Source organism: Ailuropoda melanoleuca, chromosome 12, assembly GCF_002007445.2.
Source record: "Ailuropoda melanoleuca isolate Jingjing chromosome 12, ASM200744v2, whole genome shotgun sequence".
In the NCBI taxonomy this organism is placed as follows: domain Eukaryota; kingdom Metazoa; phylum Chordata; class Mammalia; order Carnivora; family Ursidae; genus Ailuropoda; species Ailuropoda melanoleuca.
In genome coordinates, this window is record NC_048229.1 from 62,926,134 (window position 1) to 62,949,138 (window position 23,005).

The window sequence follows — 23,005 nt, forward strand, 5'->3', positions numbered from 1 at the left end:
TTATTTATTTGACAGAGAAAGAGACAGCCAGCGAGAGAGGGAACACAAGCAGGGGAAGTGGGAGAGGAAGAGGCAGGCTCCGAGCGAAGGAGCCTGATGCAGGGCTCGATCCCAGAACACCGGGATCACGGCCTGAGCCAAAGGCAGACGCTTAAGGACTGAGCCACCCAGACACCCCTCACTTAAAATTTAAAGTATTGTGTAGTGCCCTTGTGAGTTCACCGCACACCTCCAGGGAGCCCAGGTGGATGATCTGGTAAGTGTGTCTTTAAACTATTGAGAGGAGAAGATTCAAGGAATGGCAGTCAACAGTGCAAAGACACTAAAGAGGATAAGAATTTTTTTAAAAGTCTTTGGTTTTGGCAGAAAAAGAGACTTCAGCAAATCTTTACATTTAAGTTCAGCAGAATGGCAATAAAAGAAGCAGCAGTGCAGGGAGTTAAGAAGGGAATTAATGAAAGAGAAAGGAGAAAGAGCAGGCATCTGGTAATAAATAATGAAAGAAAGAGTGTATGGATACTTGAAGAGACAGCAAGTCACATCAAGTATTTAATACTTATTTCCTCTCCCTTTTTTTTAAGTTTTTATTTACTTAAGTAATCTCTACACACAACATGGGGCTCAAATACACAACCCTGAGATCAAGAGTCACATGCTCCTCCAAATGAGCCAGCCAAGGAGCCCTTAGATTTTTCTTTTTTAGATGAAGAGAAATAAACATAATTTAAGGTGGGCCAAAAGGAGTTAATGAATAGAAAGGTAATGAAAAGAAAGATTTCACAAGTATTAAAGTGGGGAGGAAAAAAGAGATGGGATTCAGATTATAGTTAGATATAGCTAATTTTACAGTAATAGAGACAAACGCTACATCCAAGACTAAAGAATAGTGTTATTTCAAGCCTAAAACAGGATAGCCTCAATTTTGTCCATAGAGCAGACTGTGACACTAAGAGAGGAAAATCCAAGGTATGGGGGGGTAAGGGCTAGGTGAAGCATTGTGGCACATTTACAGGGGCCTTGCAGAAAAAATAAAATAATGGGGCATAGAACACTAGAAACATTTATACATTAAATACAGACATTAAAAATAGATATTGTTTAATACTTAATGTCTTATGTTTAGAGCATTATCCAGAATACACACCTACTGGCACTCTGAAAATATAAAAAATGTTTACCTTACTCAGAAAAGTTAAACTTGTAGATGGTATTAATTGTGACAAAAATAGAATAAAGTAGTAAAGTATTAGTGTGGTGATTCGTATAAACAAATACTGGAAGCACAGGCTAATGCAGATAGGTGTTAATTTGAATGTTTTATGATATTCCAGACTGTTAGTTTTCCAAAGGAAATAAAGTTTAAATCACACAGGCAGAACTACTACTAATCCTAGTTAACTAGTATCATACAAAGTTTTAATTGCAAAACAACTGTAATTAAAGAATATTTACCTGAGCATCTATACTTTAACATTTTGGAATGATTGTTGGTTGCTAGAAAACTGATGACTTCTTTATTTATTATATCTGAACACAATGTAAATGGATCTGGAAAAAAAAACTGCAACATTTAAGATTCTTCTGATTAATGCAAAAAGGACCTGACATTTACATGATATATTAATTCCCAAGATTTTCATAAACTTTAGCCCAGTACTACATATCCAGTCACCTTGGCAGATAAACAGAAGGGTTCTGGTTATCAGTAAAAGGTGACTGAGGCACTTACACCAGAAAGAGAGTCAAAGGTGTGGCTTACATGTTAGAGGGCAAATATACCAATGTACACTTTTGCTATATTAGTCACCAAATGTTTTCTTAAAAAATCAAAGAAGAAATATTTTTAATCATACCTGTTACTGGTAACTGCTGCTGTCTATTTTTGACAACAGGAATTGGATGTTTAAAAACATGGTCACTAAAAGAAAACAGACGCCAGATATTTAAAAGTAAACATACTGCTGGTGTGTGGACACATGTTTCTGTAGGCAGTGGGGCAATTCTGGGTGTTTGGCAGGCAGAAGAAGATGAAACCAGGGTCTACCAAACTCTATTAAATTCTGCCAGAGTAGTGTTTGTAATGGTTATAGCCTCCTTTCCAAAAATGGAGTTAAATAAGACTCCAGGGGTGCCTGGGTGGCTTAGTTGGTTGAGCGTTTCCCTTGAGATCAGGCCATGATCCCAGAGTCCAGGGATTGAGCTCCATGTCCAGCTCCCTGCTTGGCAGGGAGTCTGCTTCTCCCTCAGCCCTTCACCCTGTTCGTGCTTGCTCTCTTAAATAAATAAATAAAATCTAAAAAAGAAAAAAAAAAAAGAAAACCACAAGAATCCAAAGGGCAATAATACTGATGCCAGCAGAAACATGGGGAAAAAGTTATAAAAGAGGAAAACATGGGGCATCTGGCTAGCTTGGTCGGAAGAGCATGAGACCCTTGATCTCTGTGTAATGGGTTCGAGCCCCGTGTTGGGTACAGAGATTACAGAAATACATAAATAAACTTAAAAAAAGAAAGAGGAGGGGGAGCCTGGGTGGCACAGTGGTTAAGCGTCTGCCTTCGGCTTAGGGCGTGATCCCGGCGTTATGGGATCGAGCCCCACATCAGCCTCCTCCGCTATGAGCCTGCTTCTTCCTCTCCCACTCCCCCTGCTTGTGTTCCCTCTCTCGCTGGCTGTCTCTGTCTCTGTCGAATAAATAAATTGGAGAGCCTGAAGGCTGGCCCAAGAACGTATCTCAATGCTTTCCAATTCCACATCCCTGAGAAATCAAGTGAAAATTGACAACAAGAATGGTTTTGCAAAGGAAAAAAAGGGTGGTGATGATGTAATCCACCTCTCTAATATCCCATTCACCCTGCAATCTTCCCAGAATATAGCAGCATGCTCTTCAGTTTCCCTCCTGGCACAGTAACCATCAAAGAAGAAAACACAAGTAAGGGTTTAAGAAAAGCTACAATCCCAGGTCCAGCCCCACAAGCGACCTGAGGGAGAAAGGACATCAAATGCAGATGAGGTGCAAGCAACAACTGAAAAGGCAGGCTTAAGCCAGATTTTCATCACACACTACTCCCTTTTATCAAATTAAATTTAGAAACTGTTTTTTGCTACATTGCTAACGGATTATCAACGTACACATTATTAACTTCAGGTACAGGGTTTCAGGTTAAGCTTTCTGAGTATCCTTTATAAAATTCAAATCTGATGTCACGCAATTTAAAATCCTCAATGGCTCCCGTGCCCTATGAGGGAAAACCAAAAATCCTGAGTAGGACATGCAAGGCCCTAGATGAGCTGCTCTATACCTCCCCATCCAAACTCCCTTCTCAACATTTCCACTTGGGCTCCTCCCAAGACCATGTTTTATCATTTCTATATCCCAGGGCTTAACAGTGTGGCACACAGTACTGCACAAAAAATACTTGAATAAATACATAAGAGTTAGAAACAATTATTAAACTATACCTTGATTGAGAAACAGAATTCTTTTTTCCAAAAGTTGTTCCTTCATGTAAGTTTTGATTATAGCTTGAATTGGCTTTACCTAAAGTCTTACTTTGCCCACTCTCCCTATAACAAGCATTAACTGGATTTGCACTCTTTAACAGGGTCTTCATTTGGTGATCATTTGTACGTGCTGTAGACAGAACTCCATGGGACTGGTAACTCTGAAGCTTTCTAGACTGGCTTTTATCTTTATCTTCTGCTGTAGGACCTCGGCCAATACTGTCTGCATGGAGGTGCTTCAATGTATTTTGAATATTTATGTTCATAAATGAAACATCATCCTTATCTTTTTCTCTTTGTATTTTTTCCTATAATGTAAAAATGACAAGTAAATAATCTCAAGATAATCCACTTACTTTATAATTTACACTCCCTTTAAATAATGTAGGAACAAAGTTCATGATTGCCAATAGAATATACATAGTGAGAGGGACAGTTTACATTAGAAGAAAAGGGAACATATTTAATAAATGATCTGGGGACAACTGGGTAGTCATCTGGGGAAAAAATAAATTGGATCCCTATCTCAGAATTCACACAAAGTCAAAACGAGCTAAATATTGTTCTATAAAAAATACAATGATATGTTTTAAAAGAAAACATAGTATTTTAACACTGTTATGGGGAAGAAGACCTTTCCAAATATCACAAAGAATCAATAAAGCGTAGAAGAAAAAAACCAAAAATATTTTTTCAAAGTTCTGCTACAGACCAAGAACAATGTGGGTGGGTGGGGGAGGAACTCAGAAGAAAAAAGGGTCAGAAGCCTAATGATAATCAGCACATATAGAAAGAATATGTCATACCTTGGGGTCTGATTTATCTATTAACATTTATAAAAAGCTACTACAATGAAATGTGAAAAAGATTAACAATAGCGTAGAAAAATAGGAAAAGGAGATGAACAGTTAACAGGAAAGGAAATATAAATAGCTCTTAAACATATGAAAAAATGCCCCATCCCATTTGCAGTAAGAAAAATGCACAGTAAAACCAAAGAGACAGCATTCACCTAGGACACTGGCAAAGATCAAAAGCATACAGGGAGACACTCTCATGCATTACAGGTGGGAGTATAAATTGTATAACTTCCACGGAGAAATAATTTGATAGTATCTTTCATAATAAAACCTGTGAGTATCTTTTAAAAAATCCTATAGGTATACTTGTGTAAAGGTAAGAACATCTTACTTTTAATGTGAAAGCACTCAGATGAGTGCAAAATGCTAATGTTATTAACTGCAACACTGTTTGTAATAGCTAAAAGTTGGAAATAATCTAAATGTTCATAAGAAAGAGAGTTACCATATCCACCAATAGACTATTCCGCAGCTGTAAATAAAGAATAAAGTGGATGCCTGGCAGGTTCAGTTGGTAGAACATGCAACTCTTGACCCCAGGGTCATGAATTCAAGCCCCACACTGGGCATGGAGCTTACTTAAAAAAAAAAAAAATTTTTTTAGGGGTGCCTGGGTGGCTCGGTCGGTTGGGCATCCAACTCTTGATTTCAGCTCTGGTTGTGATCTCAGGGTCCTGAGATTGAGCCCTGGGTAGGCCCCACACTCAGCAGGGAATCTGTTTGGGATTCTCTTTCTCCCCCTCCTTCTGCCCCTCCCCCCAACATTTTCACTTTCTCTAAAATAATAAATTCTTTAAAAAGATTTACTTTTTAAAGATTTTATTTATTGAGATAGAGCAAGAACGAGAGAGAGAGCAGGTGCAGGCACGCACACAAGCGGGTGGAGGGGCAGAAGGAGAGGGAGAAGCAGGCTCTCCACTGAGTAGGGAGCCCCATGCAGGGCTCAATCCCAAGACCCTAGAATCATGACCTGAGTCAAAGGCAGATGCTTAACAGACTGAGCCACCCAAGTGCCACTAAAAAAATTTTTTTTAATAAAGAGATATAAGTAAACAAGCAAACAAACAAAGAGGGCTTCCAGTAAAGATGATGAATTTAATACCTCTTTATTTTTGGTCCTTCCAAAAAAACCAACTGAAGAACAGTTTAAGGCATAAACCCACAAAGACAGGGAGAAATGAAAGAAGAAATAAAGGCAACAAAAGTTTGGAAATTGGAAAGCAGGAAGGTGACTGATAACCTACTTAGCAGTCTTGATAAAGCTGAATCCAAAGCTGACAAGGGGCCAAAGCTAAGAAACTACCTAGGATGGGCTGCCAAACGCCCAAAGGCTTAGGAATTGGAGGTGCTGGAACCTCTAGAATATGGGATGAAGATGGGGCTAAAAATAGGAAGACTGGATGAAAGTCTGTTTAAGAAACAATTGGATTACAGGAGTGCCTAGGTGGCTCATTCGGTTGAGTGTCCAACTTTTGATCTCAGCTCATAGCTTGATCTCAGGGTTGTGAGTTCAAACCCGGTACTGGGCTCCAGGCTGGGCGTGGAGCCTACTTAAAAAAAAAAAAAGTAATTGCATTATTAGATCTCGACCCCCCCCAATATATACACACTTAACAGGCAGTTGACTGACATCAGAAGGTCCCCTCCTTCCCCAAGGTTGAAAGGTGAATCTCTGGAAGGGATAAAACAGAGTTTCTACACTGGAGGACACCAAAGAAAGGTGAAGGCAGAATACTATTCAAGAAACAAATCTAAGCAAATATTCACATACTGAATCCTAAGACCCACAAGCTCTCTTCTCCCATTTTGATTCCAGAAAACTGGTTGACAATCTCTAGGCAGGAGATAAGACATTGGCGGTTCTCCCCCAAAACGACCCATCTAACTAATCCTATGAGAATCCATAATCAACAAATTATCATAAAGACTTTCAGTATCTGACTCTTAAATAAGAGTAGCAGCCAAAGACCACCAGAAATATGAAGAAAGCCAGAGACCAAGGAAGCAAGGAAGGGAGGGACGGAAAGAGAGAGAGAGAGGGAAAGAGAGGGATGGAAAGCAAGCAAGCAAGCAAACAGGCAAGCAAGCTGAGAGGAAAAAGATGGGAGTAGGAAGAAAAAAAAATTTAAAGATTTATTTGAGAGAGGAAGAGAGAGAGAGAGAGAGGGAGGGAGAAAGAATGCCCACACAAGCAGGGGCAGAGGGAGAGGAAGACAAGCAGTCTCCCTGCTGAGCGTGGAACCTGACATGCGGCTTGATCCCAGGACCCCAAGATCATGACCTGAGCACAAATCAAGAGTCAGATGCTCAACCAAATGAGCTACCCAGATGTCCCAGAAGAACAAAAATTTTTAATGAAAATTATCACTGAGGGGCACCTGGATGGCTCAGTGGTTAAGTGGCCTATTCTCGGTTTTGAATCAGGTCACTATCTCAGGATCTTGGGATTGAGCCCTGTGTTGTCGGGCTCTGGGCTCAGAGGGAGTCTGCTTCTCTGCCTTTCTCCCCTCTCCCTCCGCTCATGCTCTCTCTTTCAAATAAATAAATAAAAATTTAAAAAAATTATCATTGATATACTTAAGAGAAGAATGCCAGTGATATCTTAAGTCCATGAAATAAGAGTAAGATCATTTAAACGGAGTAAAAAAGAGGATTTGGTAACTACAAATATAATAGCAGAAATGAAAACAGACTTGTTTAAAAAGTAAATAGGAGAACACTTCCTAAAATGTAGAAAAAAGAGGATGACCTGGACTCCAGGGAACAGGAAATCAAATTAGGAAGGATGAAAAGAGTTATCTATGAGATGATGGTAAAGGAGTATCACAGGGTAATGTTTGTATACTTGGCCTGCGGGGTATACTAGTTATTAACTTATTGCTCCTCAACTCCTAACCCTGCCTTCCTTGCCCTACATTGTAAAACTGAAATTAGACTCGATGGACTGCTACTCTACGACTAGCATTGATGTTAGTCTCTGTTATTAGCAAGTGCTGGAAGGACAATACAAGAGTGCAAGAGAAACAAGGGACTTTTTCTCCTTTTGCTGTTCTGTTGTTTGAGTAGTGGCAAGGAAGTAGATGCACTATGAGAGAGGTTCATAATTTCTTTAAGGTGTAACTGTCCAGTGATTCCACTCCAAGGTATTTACCCAAGAGAAATGAAAATGTAAATTTCACACAAAGAAGTGCAAGCCAATGTTCACAGCAACATTATTCAGTGGCCAAGATCTAGAAGCAATCCAAATATCCATCAACTGGTGAATAAACAAGTTGTAGTACATCCATACTATGGAATATTCAGTCCGCAATAAAAAGGAACAAATATTGATAAAACAACATTGGTGGATCTCAAATACATTACACATTAAGTAAAAGAAGTCAAACACAAAAGATTATATAACATATAATTCCATTTATGTGAAATTATAGAAAAAGAAAATTAGTGACAGAGAACAGATTAATGACTGCCTGGGCCTGAAGAAGGGGAATGGGACTGTCTACAAAAGGACACAAGAAAACATTTTAGGCTGAATGAACTGTTCTATTATCTTAATTGTCATGATAGTTATGCAGTGGTATAAAATTATCATAACTCAAACTGCTTATTTAAAATGTGTGATTAGCATTGTATATAAGTATCTTAATAAAAAATATTTCAGAAAAATGATTGTTTAAAGCAAAAATAATAACATTACTGAGCAGTTTATAACAATGTAGCAGTAAAATAATATACAGCAAGAAGAGCACAAAGAACAAACGGAAATGTAAGCATGCTATTTCAAGCATCTTACAATATATGAGTGGAATAATATTAGCTGAATATAGACCATGATCAGTTAAAGATATACAGTATAAACCCTAAAGCAACCACTTAAAAAAACAGAAATGTTTAGCCAACAATCTAAGGTGAGCTAGAATATTTTAAAATAATATAAACAAAGAAAGGAGAGTAGAAAAAAGGAACAAAGAACAAATGGTACAAATAGGAAAAAAGTAGCAATATGGTAGACTTAAACATACCAATACTTACATGAAACATAAATGAAGTGATCATATCAATTAAAAACTAGAAATTGTCATACAGGATAAAAGACCAAACTATACGCTGTCTACAAGAAACCCATGCTAACTATAAAGACATAGATTACAAGTAAAGAATATGTCCATCAAGGAATGGATAAACAAAATGTGATATATCCATACAATGGAAAATTATTTGGCCATAAAAAATTGACTATAGTTGCACATATCTGTAAATATACTAACACTACTGAACTGCATACTTTAAACAGGCAAATTGTACGGTATGTGAATTACAACTCAATAAAGCTTTTTTAAAAAAGAATGAAATACTGATAAAAACATGCATAAACCTTACCAACATTATGCTAAATGAAAGAAGCCAGTCACAAAAGCCCACATTATATGATTCAATTTATATAAGAAGTCCAGAATAGACAAATATATAGAGACAGAAAATAGTTTAGTGGTTGCCCAGGCTGAGGAGGTGGGGAGAATGGATGGGGGAAATAGGAAGGCTGACTGCTAAAAGGTATGGGATTTCTTTTTGGGGTGATAAAAATATTCTAAGATTGATTGTGGTAATGGTTGCACAATTCTGTGAGTATACTAGAAACCTATGAAATGTATACTTTAAACAGATCAATTGACTCGAATGTGATTTACATCTCAGTAAAGTGGTTACATATTTATGTGTGTTGTGTGTGTATATATATAAAACACATGTATATACATACATACATATATGTATATATACATATATATATNTTGAATACAATCTGAATGTCCCTCAACAAAAGACTAGTTAAATAAATTTATAATCATCTATAATAATATTAGTCATTTAAAAAATGAAATTACTATACTATTATACTAAGTTGAGCACTATGCTTTTATTTTTATAAATGCATGAACAGGGGCGCCTGGGTGGCTCAGTCAGTTAAGTGTCCAACTCCTGACCTCAGCTCAGGTCTTGATCTCAGGGTCATGAGTTCAAGCCCTGTGTTGGGCTCCACACTGGGCTTGGAGCCTACTTAAAAATAAATAAATAGGGGCGCCTGGGTGGCACAGCGGTTAAGCGTCTGCCTTCAGCTCAGGGCGTGATCCTGGCATTATGGGATTGAGCCCCACATCAGGCTCCTCCGCTATGAGCCTGCTTCTTCCTCTCCCATTCCCCCTGCTTGTGTTCCCTCTCTAGCTGGCTGTCTCTATCTTTTTTTCCTATGTTCAAAGATAGTTTCTCAAGTATCAACTGAATTTTAAATTTGAAACCATTAAAATCTGGGGCACCTGGGTGGCTCAGATGATTAAGCATAAGACTCTTGATTCTGGCTCAAGTCCTGATCTCCTGGGTCATGGGAGCAAGCCCTGTGTCAAGCTCCACGTTTAGCAGGGAGTCTGCTTGAGATTCTCCTTCTCCCTCTGCCCCTCCCCCCACTCACAAGCTCACTCTCTCTCTCACTAGAATAAATTTTTTTAAAAAAATTAAAACATAAAAAATAACTTAGGAAGAAAAATCTTTTACCCTCCAACCTCTACTGTAGAAAAACACTTGAAAACAGTTGTATACTCTTTGAAACAAAAAAGCCAACCTCATTTCTTTCTCTTTCAAGCTGTTCTATTCTGTGTAGAATTTCCTTTGCTTTCTTCCAGTACTCTTCAAGATTCTTCTCTTTCATATTTACATCTTTTAATTGTTCTTCATTTTCATCAAAAGAATATTCTCCTAGACTTAGAGATAATTTCTCAGCTTTGTAATATGGGAAAAAATAGTGAATTTATCCATTACTAGAAATATTTTTTTCTGACACTTTAAATGTAATTTTAACACTTTAAATAAGGACTACCTCATATCCCACACACCCTTCTAAATTTTGCCCATGCAGACTATCTTAATTGTTTAAGTGGTACTAAAAATAAATGGAAAGCAAGTGCTTGGCAGAAGCCCAAGCCCCAGTCATAAATCAGACTTTACTCATCAGAGTTAAAGGAGAAAGAAAATAAGTTGAGCATCCAACTCTTGAAAATATGTTACGCCAGTTACATAAACATCCCCAAGTATGTGGATATTGGTTTTAGGTTGTTGTTGTTTTTTTTTTAACAGTTTTCATAGAGCGGTTCCTTCATTTAATCTTTTTTCTTTTTACATATTGCAGCAGCAATTTTTCTTCCAAAGACCAACTCAATGGCCATCATTTCTTCAATGCATGCTCCCTCCTATCACAGGGTCCTTGTGCCTCACTGTTGCTTATGGCTGACCTAGTTAACACTATACGTTCAGATCTCAGCTCAAGAATCACTTCCTCCGAAGCCTTTTCTGCTCCAAGTCTAGGTCACAGTCTTTTGTTATATGCTAAGATCTATGCTCCATCCATTCCTAACCCATAGGTTAATATATAATAATTCATTCATTTTTGAGATTATTCAAGGACTATTTATCTAGTTAAATGAAGCTCTATGAGTGCAGACTGTTGTTTCTAATCACTGTATCCCTAAAACCTAGCACAGTGCCCGGCAAATAATAGCCACGCAAACACTTTTTTAAACAAATAAACAAATGTACTTTATAATTTAACCATAAGTCACCTGTAGGCCTCAAATTTAAGTCCTACAACTAAACTGTCCACATTGCATAAAATAAGCGAATTATCTATACTGTTGCTCTCTTTCAGACAGGTTGAAATGCTAAAATACTCTTGTTGTCATGTCCAAATTATATACTCTGCTTTTCAAATTAAGAAGGGCCTGGGAGCCTAAAGGGTTTGGCTCATCAAAGCAGATATAAATTCCCCTTCACAAACTTTGGGTTTTTTAAGTAACAATAAACTTACTAATTTTTTTGCAATTGTGAAGCACAAAAGTGGCAGCTTTGTTTAGTTCCTCATTCTGCGATTCAGTTAACGCTTGTATCATGAGTGGAAGCCCATTGTTTTTAAAAAGATCATACTGATTTTCCTCTGGAAAACATATCAAAAATGAAAATAGAAAATAGTTATAGTTATTTTTTCATAAACTATCTGCCTAAGATCATAATTCTTCTTTGTGATAATTATGAACATAGTTTAAATCTTAATATAGAATAAATAATTTCAAAAGTATTTTCCATTTAGGAAATAATCTTCTGACATAAAATACTTGTCTCGTAAATGCTAATCCCTGAAATATAGCCACAGAGTAGTCATACCCTGTAAGAGTAAAAAAATAGCTCTCACCTGGTTTAAACAAAGGTATAGTTGAAAACAAAAAAGGTATAGTTGTCAGATTAAACCTTGTAAAAAATAAAAATAAAAACTTTAAAAGGCAGAATAAATCCAGAGTGCCTGGGTGACTCAGTTGGTTAAGTGTCTGACTCTTGATTTGGGTTCAGGTCACGATCTCAGGGTTGTGAGATCGAGCCCCATATGGGGCTCCACGCTAGGCCTGGAGCTTAAGATTCTCTCTCTCCCCCTCTTCTCCTCCCTTTCCTCCCCCTCTCTTAAAAAAAAAATGGAGCTAAGAGAGGAGGAACACAAGGAGGAATCTATTCCAATTACATTGGAGAAAGATGTCAAGGGGCTGAGGGTCTAAACTGGAACTGGGCAGAAGGGAATAAGGAGGATGAGGGAATATGGATGAAGGAGGATGAGGAACAAAATGACTTGTTTGGGGCCTGAATGACTTAGAGAAAGGCAGTACTTTCAAGCCTCTCATATGAAAATAAGGAAAAAAACAAAAGTGGATTTCTACTCCACCGTTTTAACAAGCACACTAAATAAATTCAGTACTAACCACAATCCTCTGTGCAATGACCAAGAGTAAGTATGATGCTAAATTTTTCTCCTGAATCCAGACTTTCATGAAGCAGTAATGTCAGAAGTTTTGAAACAATCTGATACTTGGACAGTATTACTCCAAAAGTAGCTATTAGTATAAAATAGAAAAAAAAAGTATAAACTTAAAGCTTGTAACTATATATATGGTACTTGCCAGAACTTATCCTGGGAGAACAATATCATATCAATATAATATCTAATATTCATATCTCATAAATGTGTATGTATGTGTGAATATAAATAAATGTAAAAAGATAATGGCTTATATAGCCCTCATTAATCCCTTTTCAAACTAAAGACAGTTTACTAAGTCTATTTTCTGAAGAATGGTTTCTTCTTAATTATCGTACATAATGCTGTGAAGTATGAAGTAATAATACTATCTTCTAAAAGCTGAATATGCTTACTCTCACCTTACATACTCCTTTTTATCTAGATGGACTATAGACCTTCCTAAGTAACTAATTCCTGCCAATCACTGAAATACATTAACTGGCTATGGTTCTACTGATGTTAATGCACACCTGAAGCTACGATGTTATGTTACAAAATTCAAGAAGCTGACATTTTAAGCTATACTTCTAACAGGGTTTTTAACAGAGTTCACCCAGCATCTAACAATATTGATATCAACAATAAGGTTGTGAATTCTCTAAGGGACTGTGTCTTAATCATTTTTGTATCTCTAGAGCTCACAAGCAGCCCAGGACAAAACAGGCCCTTAATTGATTTTTTACAAATCATCTACTTATTTTTCAGTTATTTGTGAGTTGCTTATTACAGAGATTTACAGACTATCATTTCTCAGCATCTGTGTATGTGACAAGCAGCCATGGGTTCAAGTCTGGGTCTACCATACACTAGTTATGGCTGGTTGAGTCAGGCCTCATACTTATCAGAAAGAGGAATACCTTAATTCTTGATATAATTTTTAAAAATCTATAAATTGGGTTTTCCATTGCTTATGTTTCCAAGATGTCCCTTCATTTCTCGCCTAAATCTTTTCATTTAATACTACTTTTTCAATGAAACAAAGGTTTAGAAATGACAGATTCTTATCTTGTTCTATCATTAGACCTGAAGTCAGAAGACCTCGATTTGAACCCATAGGGAAGTCATAATCTCCAATGAAAACAAGGAGTTAGACTAGATAATTTTTAAGTCTCCCTCCCGCTTGTGAGACACTGAAAGTACAATCTATATTTGTGTTCAATCTATCATTTCAACACTCACCATGCTGAATTCAAACAAAACTCAATTGTAGAAAAATTACTAAGCATGTTCACTCACGATTATCAGCAATACATGCATCCACTGTCTTTGTCACCACCACTGCAAGCTTAGCACTGGAAAGAGTCTTGTGTGAATCTGACTCCAGTTGCACAAGAACTTGAGACAATACATCCAGTCCACCCACAGATATAAAGTATTTCTGAACGTGTGCTTAAGGAATAAAGTAGCAAAACTATTAATACCTCAAACAAGACAAGTGTATGGTTCCACTCAATTAATTTGCACTAAATATGACATTAACATGACTTTTTCAAATACTAAAAATTCCAAAATTAAAGAACGAAAAATCCAATCTTTACCTGTGCATATACACAATCATAAAATGGATCATTTACTTAGGCAAGAAACGAACTTTTACATAGAACAACTACATATACAGTACAGGGTTTCCTGCATGTTAGGTATGTTTTTTGTTTCACTTAGCAAGAACTGGTATATTTTGCAAGGATGACATTAGTAAACTCGAAGTCCTTCAATAGAGCTAGGAAGAATAGATTCATTCATTTAGCTTGGTATTGCAATTAGCAAGCTGCCTATTTTCCGAATTCCATCATAACTCATTCCATAGATTGCTTGAATCTACAAAGGGCAAAGAAATTATTCCAAAGGAACACATATTTTTTTCCATCTTATTTAAGCCTAATTCTTTTACTTCTTAGAACATAAAATTATATTATTGAGTCATAACAACTATTCCAAGCAAAGACTCAGTGAAAAATACATTTAAAAAAAAGTTTGAACTGTCTTGTTCTGCTGTTAAAAATGATTCTGATAGGAAAGTATCCCACGGGTCTGTGCATTCAATAGTTTTCACAGCCCCTATACAACCAGTGGGTTTACAAGCAAATGGATACACGGGTTAGTGATTATAATTCTGCCACAAATCTTCTTCCCAGTCTACCTTAGTATCACAAACTGAGCCAAGATGATTTTTTTTTTTAAAGATTTTATTTATTTGAGACAGAGCAAGAGAAAGAGCACAAGTAGGATGAGGGGCAGAACGGCAGAGGGAGAAACAGGCTCTCTGCTGAGCAGGGAGCCCGATGCGGGACTTGATCCAGGGAATCTGGGATCATGATTTGAGCCAAAGGCAGGCACTTAACCAAGTGAGCCATCCAGGCGCCCTGAGCCAAGGTGATTTAAATGAAAAAAATTACTTTTTATATTGTTTGATAAAACACGAAGATCTTAATCTAAAAAAAAAAAAAATACCCATCAAGTTCAGGGACACATGGGTGGCGCAGGAGGTTAAACCTCTGACTACTGGTTTTAGCTCAGGAGTGATCTCAGGGCTGTGAGATTGAGCCCTGTGTCGGGCTCCAGGCTCAGTGCAGAGTCTGCTTGGGATTCTCTCTCCTCCCCCTCTGCCCTTCCTGATCTTACTCTCTCTCTCTCTCTCTCAAATAAATAAATAAATAAATAAATATTTAAAAAATATGTATTAAAAAAAATATCAGGTTCAGAATTTTCTACATCTGGGAAAGAAACTGTTAGGAAATGTTACTGAAGGATAAGCAAACATTTTCAGTATTATGGAGACTCCAAAACAGTTTTCTTTTCTGCAAAGTATTTTCATTAAAAAAAAAGAAAAAACTCTTGAAAAAAGAAGTATTTTTAAATGCTTAGATAAAAATGGCACTGTGTTACTACATTTTCTAGTAATAGCCTATGTAACTAAAATTCAGGCTTATAAGCATAAGAACATCTGAGTCTACACTTGTACACTGAATATTTCAAATTTTATCTAATCTATATTTCATACCAGTTTGCTAAATGTAATGAGGTCCTAATATTATTACTATTTCAAGATGACTTTTTTTTTTTTTAAAGATTTTATTTATTTATTCGACAGAGATAGAGACAGCCAGCGAGAGAGGGAACACAAGCAGGGGGAGTGGGAGAGGAAGAAGCAGGCTCCTAGTGGAGGAGCCTGACGTGGGGCTCGATCCCATAACGCCAGGATCACGCCCTGAGCCGAACAGACGCTTAACTGCTGTGCCACCCAGGCGCCCCTCAAGATGACTTTTAGAGAAAAAGGAAATGTCAAAACATCATGGAAAGAGAATCCAATTTTTAGAATTACAGAGGTAAGTTCCTCTGCATGTGAAACATGACTATTTGCTTTAAATATGTGAATATAAGTACACATCAACAATGTGTGAGAAAGTTCTAGTTGCTCCACATCTTCATCAACATTTAATATTACTAGCCTTTCTGCTTTTAGGCATGACATGAGTGTGTAGTGGTATCCCTGGGGTTTTAGTTTGGATTTCTCTGATGACTAATGATTTTGAGCAAGTTTTCAAAAATTTTTTCATTGCTTATTTACAATTTAATATTCATATCTTCTTTGGTGAAGTTATTTGTCCAAATCTTGCCCATTTTTTAAATCATTAGGTTGTTTTTTGTCCTACCGATTTATAGGAGTTCTCTATATATTTTGGGTACAAGTTCTTTAACGGATGTACATTTCACAAAAATTTTCTCCTGGTCTATGGCTTCCCTTTTCATTTTAACATGGTCTTTTGAAGAGTTAAAGCTTTCAATTTCACGGATGTCCAATTTCTCATTTTTTCCTTAGTGGCTCATACTTTTTGCGTCCTAAGAAATCTTTGTCTTCTCCCAAGTTATGAAGATTTGTTCCTATGTTTTTGTCTAGAAGTTTCACAGTTTTAGTTCTTACACTTAGGTCTATGGATCATTTCAGGTTAATTTTTGTAAACAGTATATAATTGGGTTGAAATTCATTATTATGTGTATAGGTATCCACTCTTTCCAGCACCATTTGTTGAAAAGACAAATTTCCACATGGAATTATTATGGCACCTTTTCAGAAAATCAATGACTATATATGTGTGGGTCTATTTCTGGGCTCTGTATTTTGTTCCATTGATCTAATATGTCTACACTTAAACCAATGCCCCACTTTCTTCATTACTGTATGATAAGTACTGAAATCAAGTAATATAAATCCCATAATTTTGACCTTTTTCAAAATAGTTTTGACTATCCTGCCCCTTTGCATTTCCATGTAAATTCAGAATCACCTTGTCAATTTCTATAGCAATGCCTGCTGGTATTTTGATGGGGAATGCCTTGAATCAAAAGATGAATTTGAGAAGTGATATTCTAATAATACTGAGTCTTACAATCCATAAGTATAATTTATCTTTCATTAATTTAGATTTTATCTCAGCAATGTTTCATAGTTTTCAGCATACAGACATTGCACTTATTTCATGATATATATCTCTAAGTAGTTTTTTGATATGACTGTAAACAATAGTGTAAGTTCCTGATTGCTTGTTGCTACTACACAGAAATACAGTTGATTTCTGTATATGACTGTATCCTGTAACCTTGCTAAAATCAATTATTCACTCCTGTAGTTTTATTGTAGATTCTTCAATCATGTCACATATTAATAAATACTGTATTTTCTTTTTCCTTTTTCAATCTCTATGCCTTTTATTTTCTTGACTTATTTCACCAGCTTGAAGGCCCAGTAAAATTTAAAGCAGTGTGAGTGGCCATCCTTGTTTTTTTTTCAATCTTGGGGTTGGTGGGGGGGCACATTAAGTCATTCACCATTAAATATGTTAGCTGTGTTTTGTAGAGGCCCTCTATCACATTAAGAAGTTCTATCTATTTCTAGTTTACCAAAAGCTTTTGTCACAAATATATGTTGAACTATGTGAAAAGCTTTTCTTGCATCCTTTTAGAGTATTGTATAGTTTTTCTTTTCTGTCATAGCCTGTAAATATGGTCAATTTTCCAATGTACAACCAATCGTACATTCCTAGGATAAATGTCACTTGGTCATAATATATTATCCTTTCTGTATATTCCTGGATTTGATTTGTTAATATTTTTTAAAATTTTAATTATATATGTATTTTGAAATTTAAGTAAGCTCTGTACTCAACGTGGGGCTTGAACTCATGACCCCAAGATCAAAAGCCACATGCTCTACAGACTGAGCCATCCAGGCCCCTGATTTGTTAATGTCTTGCTAAGGATGTTTGCATCTATAATCATAAAGGATATGTTTTTTTAAAGATTTTATTTATTTATTTGACAGAGAGAGAGACAGCCAGTGAGAGAGGGAACACAAGCAGGGAGAGTGGGAGAGGAAGAAGCAGTCTTCCCAGCAGAGCAGGGAACCCGATGTGGGGCTTGATCCCAGGACCCTGGGATCATGCCCTGAGCCAAAGGCAGACGCTTAATGACTGAGTCACCCAGGTGCCCCTATATTCATAAAGGATATCGACCTATAGTATTCTTGTAAGGTCTTTTTCAACTTTTAGTATGGGAATAATGCTGACCTAAAATGTGTGGGGAAAGGGGTGCTTGGTTGGCTCAGTCAGTAGAGCATTCAACTCTTGATCTTGAGTCATGAGTTCAAGCCCCATATCGGGCATGGAAATAACTAAACTAGACTAAAAATATCAAAATGTGTTGGGAAGTGGTCTTCCACTTCCATTTCCTGATAATTTATGTAGAATTTATTTTCCTTAAATGTTTGGCATAATTCACCAGTGAAGCCATCAGGGCCTGGAAATTCCTGTTTTAGGTTTGAACTACAAATTCAATTTCTTTAATACATATAATAATATGTTACCTATTCAGGTTACCTATTTCTTCTGAACGAACTTTGGTGGTTGATGTGTTTCAAAGAATTTATCCAATTCATGTTAAGTTGTCAAATTTAGTGGCATAAAGTTGTTTCAATTATTTATTATCCTTTTAAGATCTGTGAAGATCTAGACTGGTATCACTTCTTATTCCTGATATTAGCAATTTGGACCCTCTCTTTTTATTTTGTGGTTAGTTTGGCTAAAGGACCCATTTCACTGATTTTTTTTAGAGAACTAGCTCTGGCTTCATTGATTTTTCCCTATTCTGGTATTTTCCTATTGCATTGATTTCTGATCTTCTCTTCATTTATTTCCTTCTTTACTCTGAGTTTAACTTGATTTATTTTCTAGTTTCTTAGGTGGAAACTAATATAATTGACTTGAGAGCTTTCTTCTTTCCTTATACAAACTGTAGTGCTATAAATTTTCCTCCAAACACTGCTTTTGCAGCAACCCAGCTTTTATTTTTTATTTATTCATTCGTTCATTTATTTTTAGCAACCCAGTCTTTTAATGTTGAGCTTTCATTATCATTCAGTTAAAAACATTTCTAATTTCTTCATGACTTATTCTTTCACTCATGGATTTGTAGGGGGTTTTTTTAGTCTATTTTTTAGCACTGAGTTGTTTAATTTTCAAATATTTGGGACTTTTCTAGATGTTTTATTTTTATTCATTTCTAATTTAATTATATGTGATCTGAGAATATACTCCGTGGGGTTTCAGTTTTGCTATCTAGTTGCTCTTTTTCGTGAGTGTATCTACGGAGATTCAAAACTATGCTGCTACCTCCATCCTCCCAATTATCTACCTAACAATGTCTACTTTCAAGATTTTCCTATCTATAATAGTCTAAATGCAACCAAAATGACCCAACTTACTGTAATAAAATGATCCCATTAATTAATTCAATAATAAACTCAATAGGTTTTTGTTATGCTTTGAACTATGTTTCTTCAAGTAAAACTAGAGAATAATGAATACTTACTGTTATTTGCAAGAGTGAGTCCAATAAATGAGCAAACAGGGCGAATAATCTCAGGCTTGATACAATTTATTAGCCAGTCATTAGCATGTGGGAAAAGTGAACAGCAAAGCATTTGATTTTCATCTAAAAGGAGAAAAAGTCAATCATGTTTTAATATATTTGGAAAATATCAGTTCATTTGTTTTTATTTTTATATTTACATATTTTAGATAATTACCATTTTGAGGATTGTTGACACAGACACACAAAGTACTACACACTGAAGACCATAACTGATAGCTTTGGAATGCATTTTTATCTGACAAATCCAACTCATATTTTGAAAGAACTGTCCTATTTGGTTAAAAAAAAAAGGAGGAAGAAAATTAAAATAAATGTGTTAAAGTCTTAATAATAAATAACAACAAAAAATTTATATTTTCTTACCTGAACAACTGTGTCAGAACTGTAATACAACCTGTTTCTCTCACAAGTGTTTGTCCAGTCCCTTAAAAAAACAGACATATAATACACAAATATGACTTTTGTTTATAAATAATTTTGTAGAAATGAAAAACATTTAAGTAGTATTTTTAATAAATAACTTTAATCACTTTGAAGTATTACAAAGTATAACACAGAATTACGAGAGAAAAATCTGTAATCAGGGGCGCCTGGGTGGCACAGCAGTTAAGCGTCTGCCTTCGGCTCAGGGCGTGATCCCGGCGTTATGGGATCGAGCCCCACATCAGGCTCCTCCACTATGAGCCTGCTTCTTCCTCTCCCACTCCCCCTGCTTGTGTTCCCTCTCTCGCTGGCTGTCTCTATCTTTGTCAAATAAATAAATAAAATCTTTTTTAAAAAAATCTGTAATCAGGGTTATACATTACCCATGCTCAGAGAATGACAGCATTCAAATTTCCTCCAAAAATGAAACAAAATTTTAGCTAAGAGCTACATGAAATTTAAGGCCATTGTTAGCTGATATAATAAACAATGTAACTAAATGGCTAATTCAGTGGAAAATCAACCAAACTAATCATCAAATGCCTCTTTTGCTTTTAAAGCTGCTCCTTTTCAATGTTAAATAACACAAATATCTTTACTACTTCTTATAATTAATAAATATCTAACAGTTAAGTATATGTGATTCTCTTTTCTTTAAAGCTAGTAGTTCTCAGAAGTTAGTAAGATTTTTAAAAAGACACTGATACAGGGGCGCCTGGGTGGCTCAGTTGGTTAAGCGTCTGATTCTTGATCTCAGCTCAGGTCTTGATCTCAGGGTTGTGAGTTCAAGCCCTGCATTGAGACCAGGAGTAGAGTCTACTTGAAAAGAAAAAAAAAAAAAAAAAAAGACACTGATATAAAGACTAGAGTAAAAGGGACAAAGACTATTTCAATCCATTATTTTTTTTTAAATGCTTCTATACCATAAAAGAATGTACTTACTATTATTTGAAACTAGAACCAAAATAACATAGACAGACATTCTTTTCAAATTTGTGTTTGAATCATTACATAAGAACCAAGTTAAGTCTTCAAACAATTCTGAAGTGCACAAAGTCTGCTGACAGTAAACTGAAAAATAAAAATATAATTTCAATTTCTGTGCATTAGCATAACTTTTAAAATATGCTGAACAAAATATAAAGTTGCCAAACAGATGGTTCTCAATCAGATCTTATTTCGTTGACATTTATTAGTCATGCAACAAAATTTCTGACAAATTGATATGTGCTTACTCAATTAGCAGACCAAAAAAGCAGTACCTTAATCAGAAGTACTTGACTGAGGTTCCAAAACATGTACACAATCTCCTAGAATTTCTAATAAAAACCTAACTAGGGATGCCTGGGTGGCTCAGTCAGTTAAGCATCTGATGTGGGCTCAGGTCATGACCCCGGGGTCCTGGGATCAAGTCCCACATTGGGCTCCTTGCTCAGTGGGGAGCCTGCTTCTCCCTCTGCCTGCTACTCCCCCTGCTTCTGCTTGCTCGCTCTCTCTGGCAAATAAATAAAATCTAAAAAAAAAAAACAAAAAAAACCCCAAACCTAAACGAACAAAAAAGTAAAATATGAAAAAAAATTTAAGAGGATTCGTAAGTAACAAAACATAGCAAGAGAAAAAATTTTTTAAAAATTCAGAAACCTGCTTTAGAAGATAGACAAAGGATACTTGGTGTTATTTTTTAAGAACTTTCTGGAAATAAAAATATCTTTTCAAAAAGCAAAAATGATACCTGACAGTAGGGTTTTGTGTGTGTGTGTGTGTGTGTGCACACGCATGTGTGTGTGTGTGTGTGTGTGTGTGTGATAATAATATAATAAACAGAGTTTTTTAAAAATAATTTGAGAGGGCACCTGGCTGGCTCAGTCAGAAGAGCATGCAACTCTTGATCTTAGGGGTGATGAGTTTGAGCCCTACATTGGGTGTAGAAATTACTAAAAAAAAATAAACTTAAAAAAATAAAATCTTGGGGTGCCTGGGAGCGCAGTTGTTAAGCGTCTGCCTTCCGCTCAGGGCGTGATCCCGGCGCTCCCGGATCGAGTCCCATATCAGGCTCCTCTGCTGGGAGCCTGCTTCTTCCTCTCCCACTCCCCTGCTGTGTTCCCTCTCTCGCTGGCTGTCTCTCTATCACATAAATAAATTAAAAATCTTTAAAAAAAAATCTTTAAAAAAATAATAATTTGAACACAGAGATATAATTTGTGTTTTATCCAGTATTTAGAACCAGCTATTAGATTTTCTCTCAAAGGCAAGGACAGCGTCTCATTTATCGGAATGATTAGCACACAGCTTGCTTCCTACCAAATGATGAAGAAATATTTATGGATGGAAATTTAAGGGGCATCTGGGTGGCTAAGCATTTGCCTCTTGATCTCAGCTCAGGTCTTGAACTCAGAGTCATGAGTTCAAGCCCCACATTAAAAAAAAAAAAAATGAATGAAAATTTAAGAATAGAAAGTTGTTTGACAAACCAATACTTTAGATTCAACTTCATTTTGGGTATACTACAGGAAAATGTTTTCCTGTACATGAATTTCTATACCCAGAGTATATTTATCCATATACAAGATGTTGTAAGTTATCTTCGTCTTTTGATTCAAGTACCTAGATATACAGAGAATGAACTTAATAGAAAAACCAGAGCTAGACCCAACATATATGGATTCTGATGAAGTACTAATAGCATCTCAAATCAACGTGAAAAAGATCTTTTTAATAACAAGTGTTAGAATAGCTGGATTGCATATAAAAAAGATGAAACTGGAGTATGCATCATGCCATACCCCAGGATAATTCAAAAAGGAAAATGTAAATATAGTAAAAAATAAAGCCATATTAGTACCAATAGTCAATGTGGGTGGATTCCCCTAGAATCTTAGAGTATGGAAAACCTTCCTATGACTAAAAATCCAGAAGCAAAAAGGGGAAAGAATGATGAATTTTATTTTTACAAAAATAAAAAACTTTTGCATGACAAAAAAAAAGATAAGTACAGTAGAACACAAAGAAAAAAATGTTTCCGACTAACAGCAAGAAAAACTGTGAAAGATTTTGACATGATTACTGAATGTCCCTTCTAGCACACCCTTCTAGATTATCTGTGTCTTTCACTGTCTTTGGGCTACTTTACATCTCTGTAAATTGTAGAAAACTGATAGCATCCTTTTAAAAATTTTTATTTATTTATTTATAAATAAAATTTATTTTGAGAGAGCAAACACAAGAACACGCATGCATGAGCAGGAGGGGCAGAGGAAGAGGGAGAGAGAATCTCACATAGGGCTCAATCTCACAACCCTGAGATCACAACCTGAGCCAAAACCAAGAGTCAGACGCTTAACCAACTGTACCACCCAGGTGCCCCAGGTTATTCTTGATCATAGAAATACAAAACATTTTGGCCAGT

General features: G+C 36.1%; 1 protein-coding gene across 1 annotated transcript in view; it reads right to left on the reverse strand.

Moving 5' to 3' along the window:
- TERB1 (telomere repeat binding bouquet formation protein 1) overlaps positions 1–23,005 on the reverse strand; it is a 47,633-nt gene that overhangs the window by 13,041 nt on the left and 11,587 nt on the right. The window contains exons 6-16 of the mRNA XM_002918441.4: positions 20,542–20,670; positions 19,540–19,600; positions 19,331–19,446; positions 19,114–19,236; positions 13,486–13,638; positions 12,152–12,283; positions 11,215–11,340; positions 9,976–10,133; positions 3,460–3,809; positions 1,854–1,918; positions 1,453–1,548 (exon numbers count right to left, since the gene is read on the reverse strand). Coding sequence (XP_002918487.1) covers positions 1,453–1,548; positions 1,854–1,918; positions 3,460–3,809; positions 9,976–10,133; positions 11,215–11,340; positions 12,152–12,283; positions 13,486–13,638; positions 19,114–19,236; positions 19,331–19,446; positions 19,540–19,600; positions 20,542–20,670 — 1,509 coding nt within the window. The remainder of the gene's footprint in view (positions 1–1,452; positions 1,549–1,853; positions 1,919–3,459; positions 3,810–9,975; positions 10,134–11,214; positions 11,341–12,151; positions 12,284–13,485; positions 13,639–19,113; positions 19,237–19,330; positions 19,447–19,539; positions 19,601–20,541; positions 20,671–23,005) is intronic.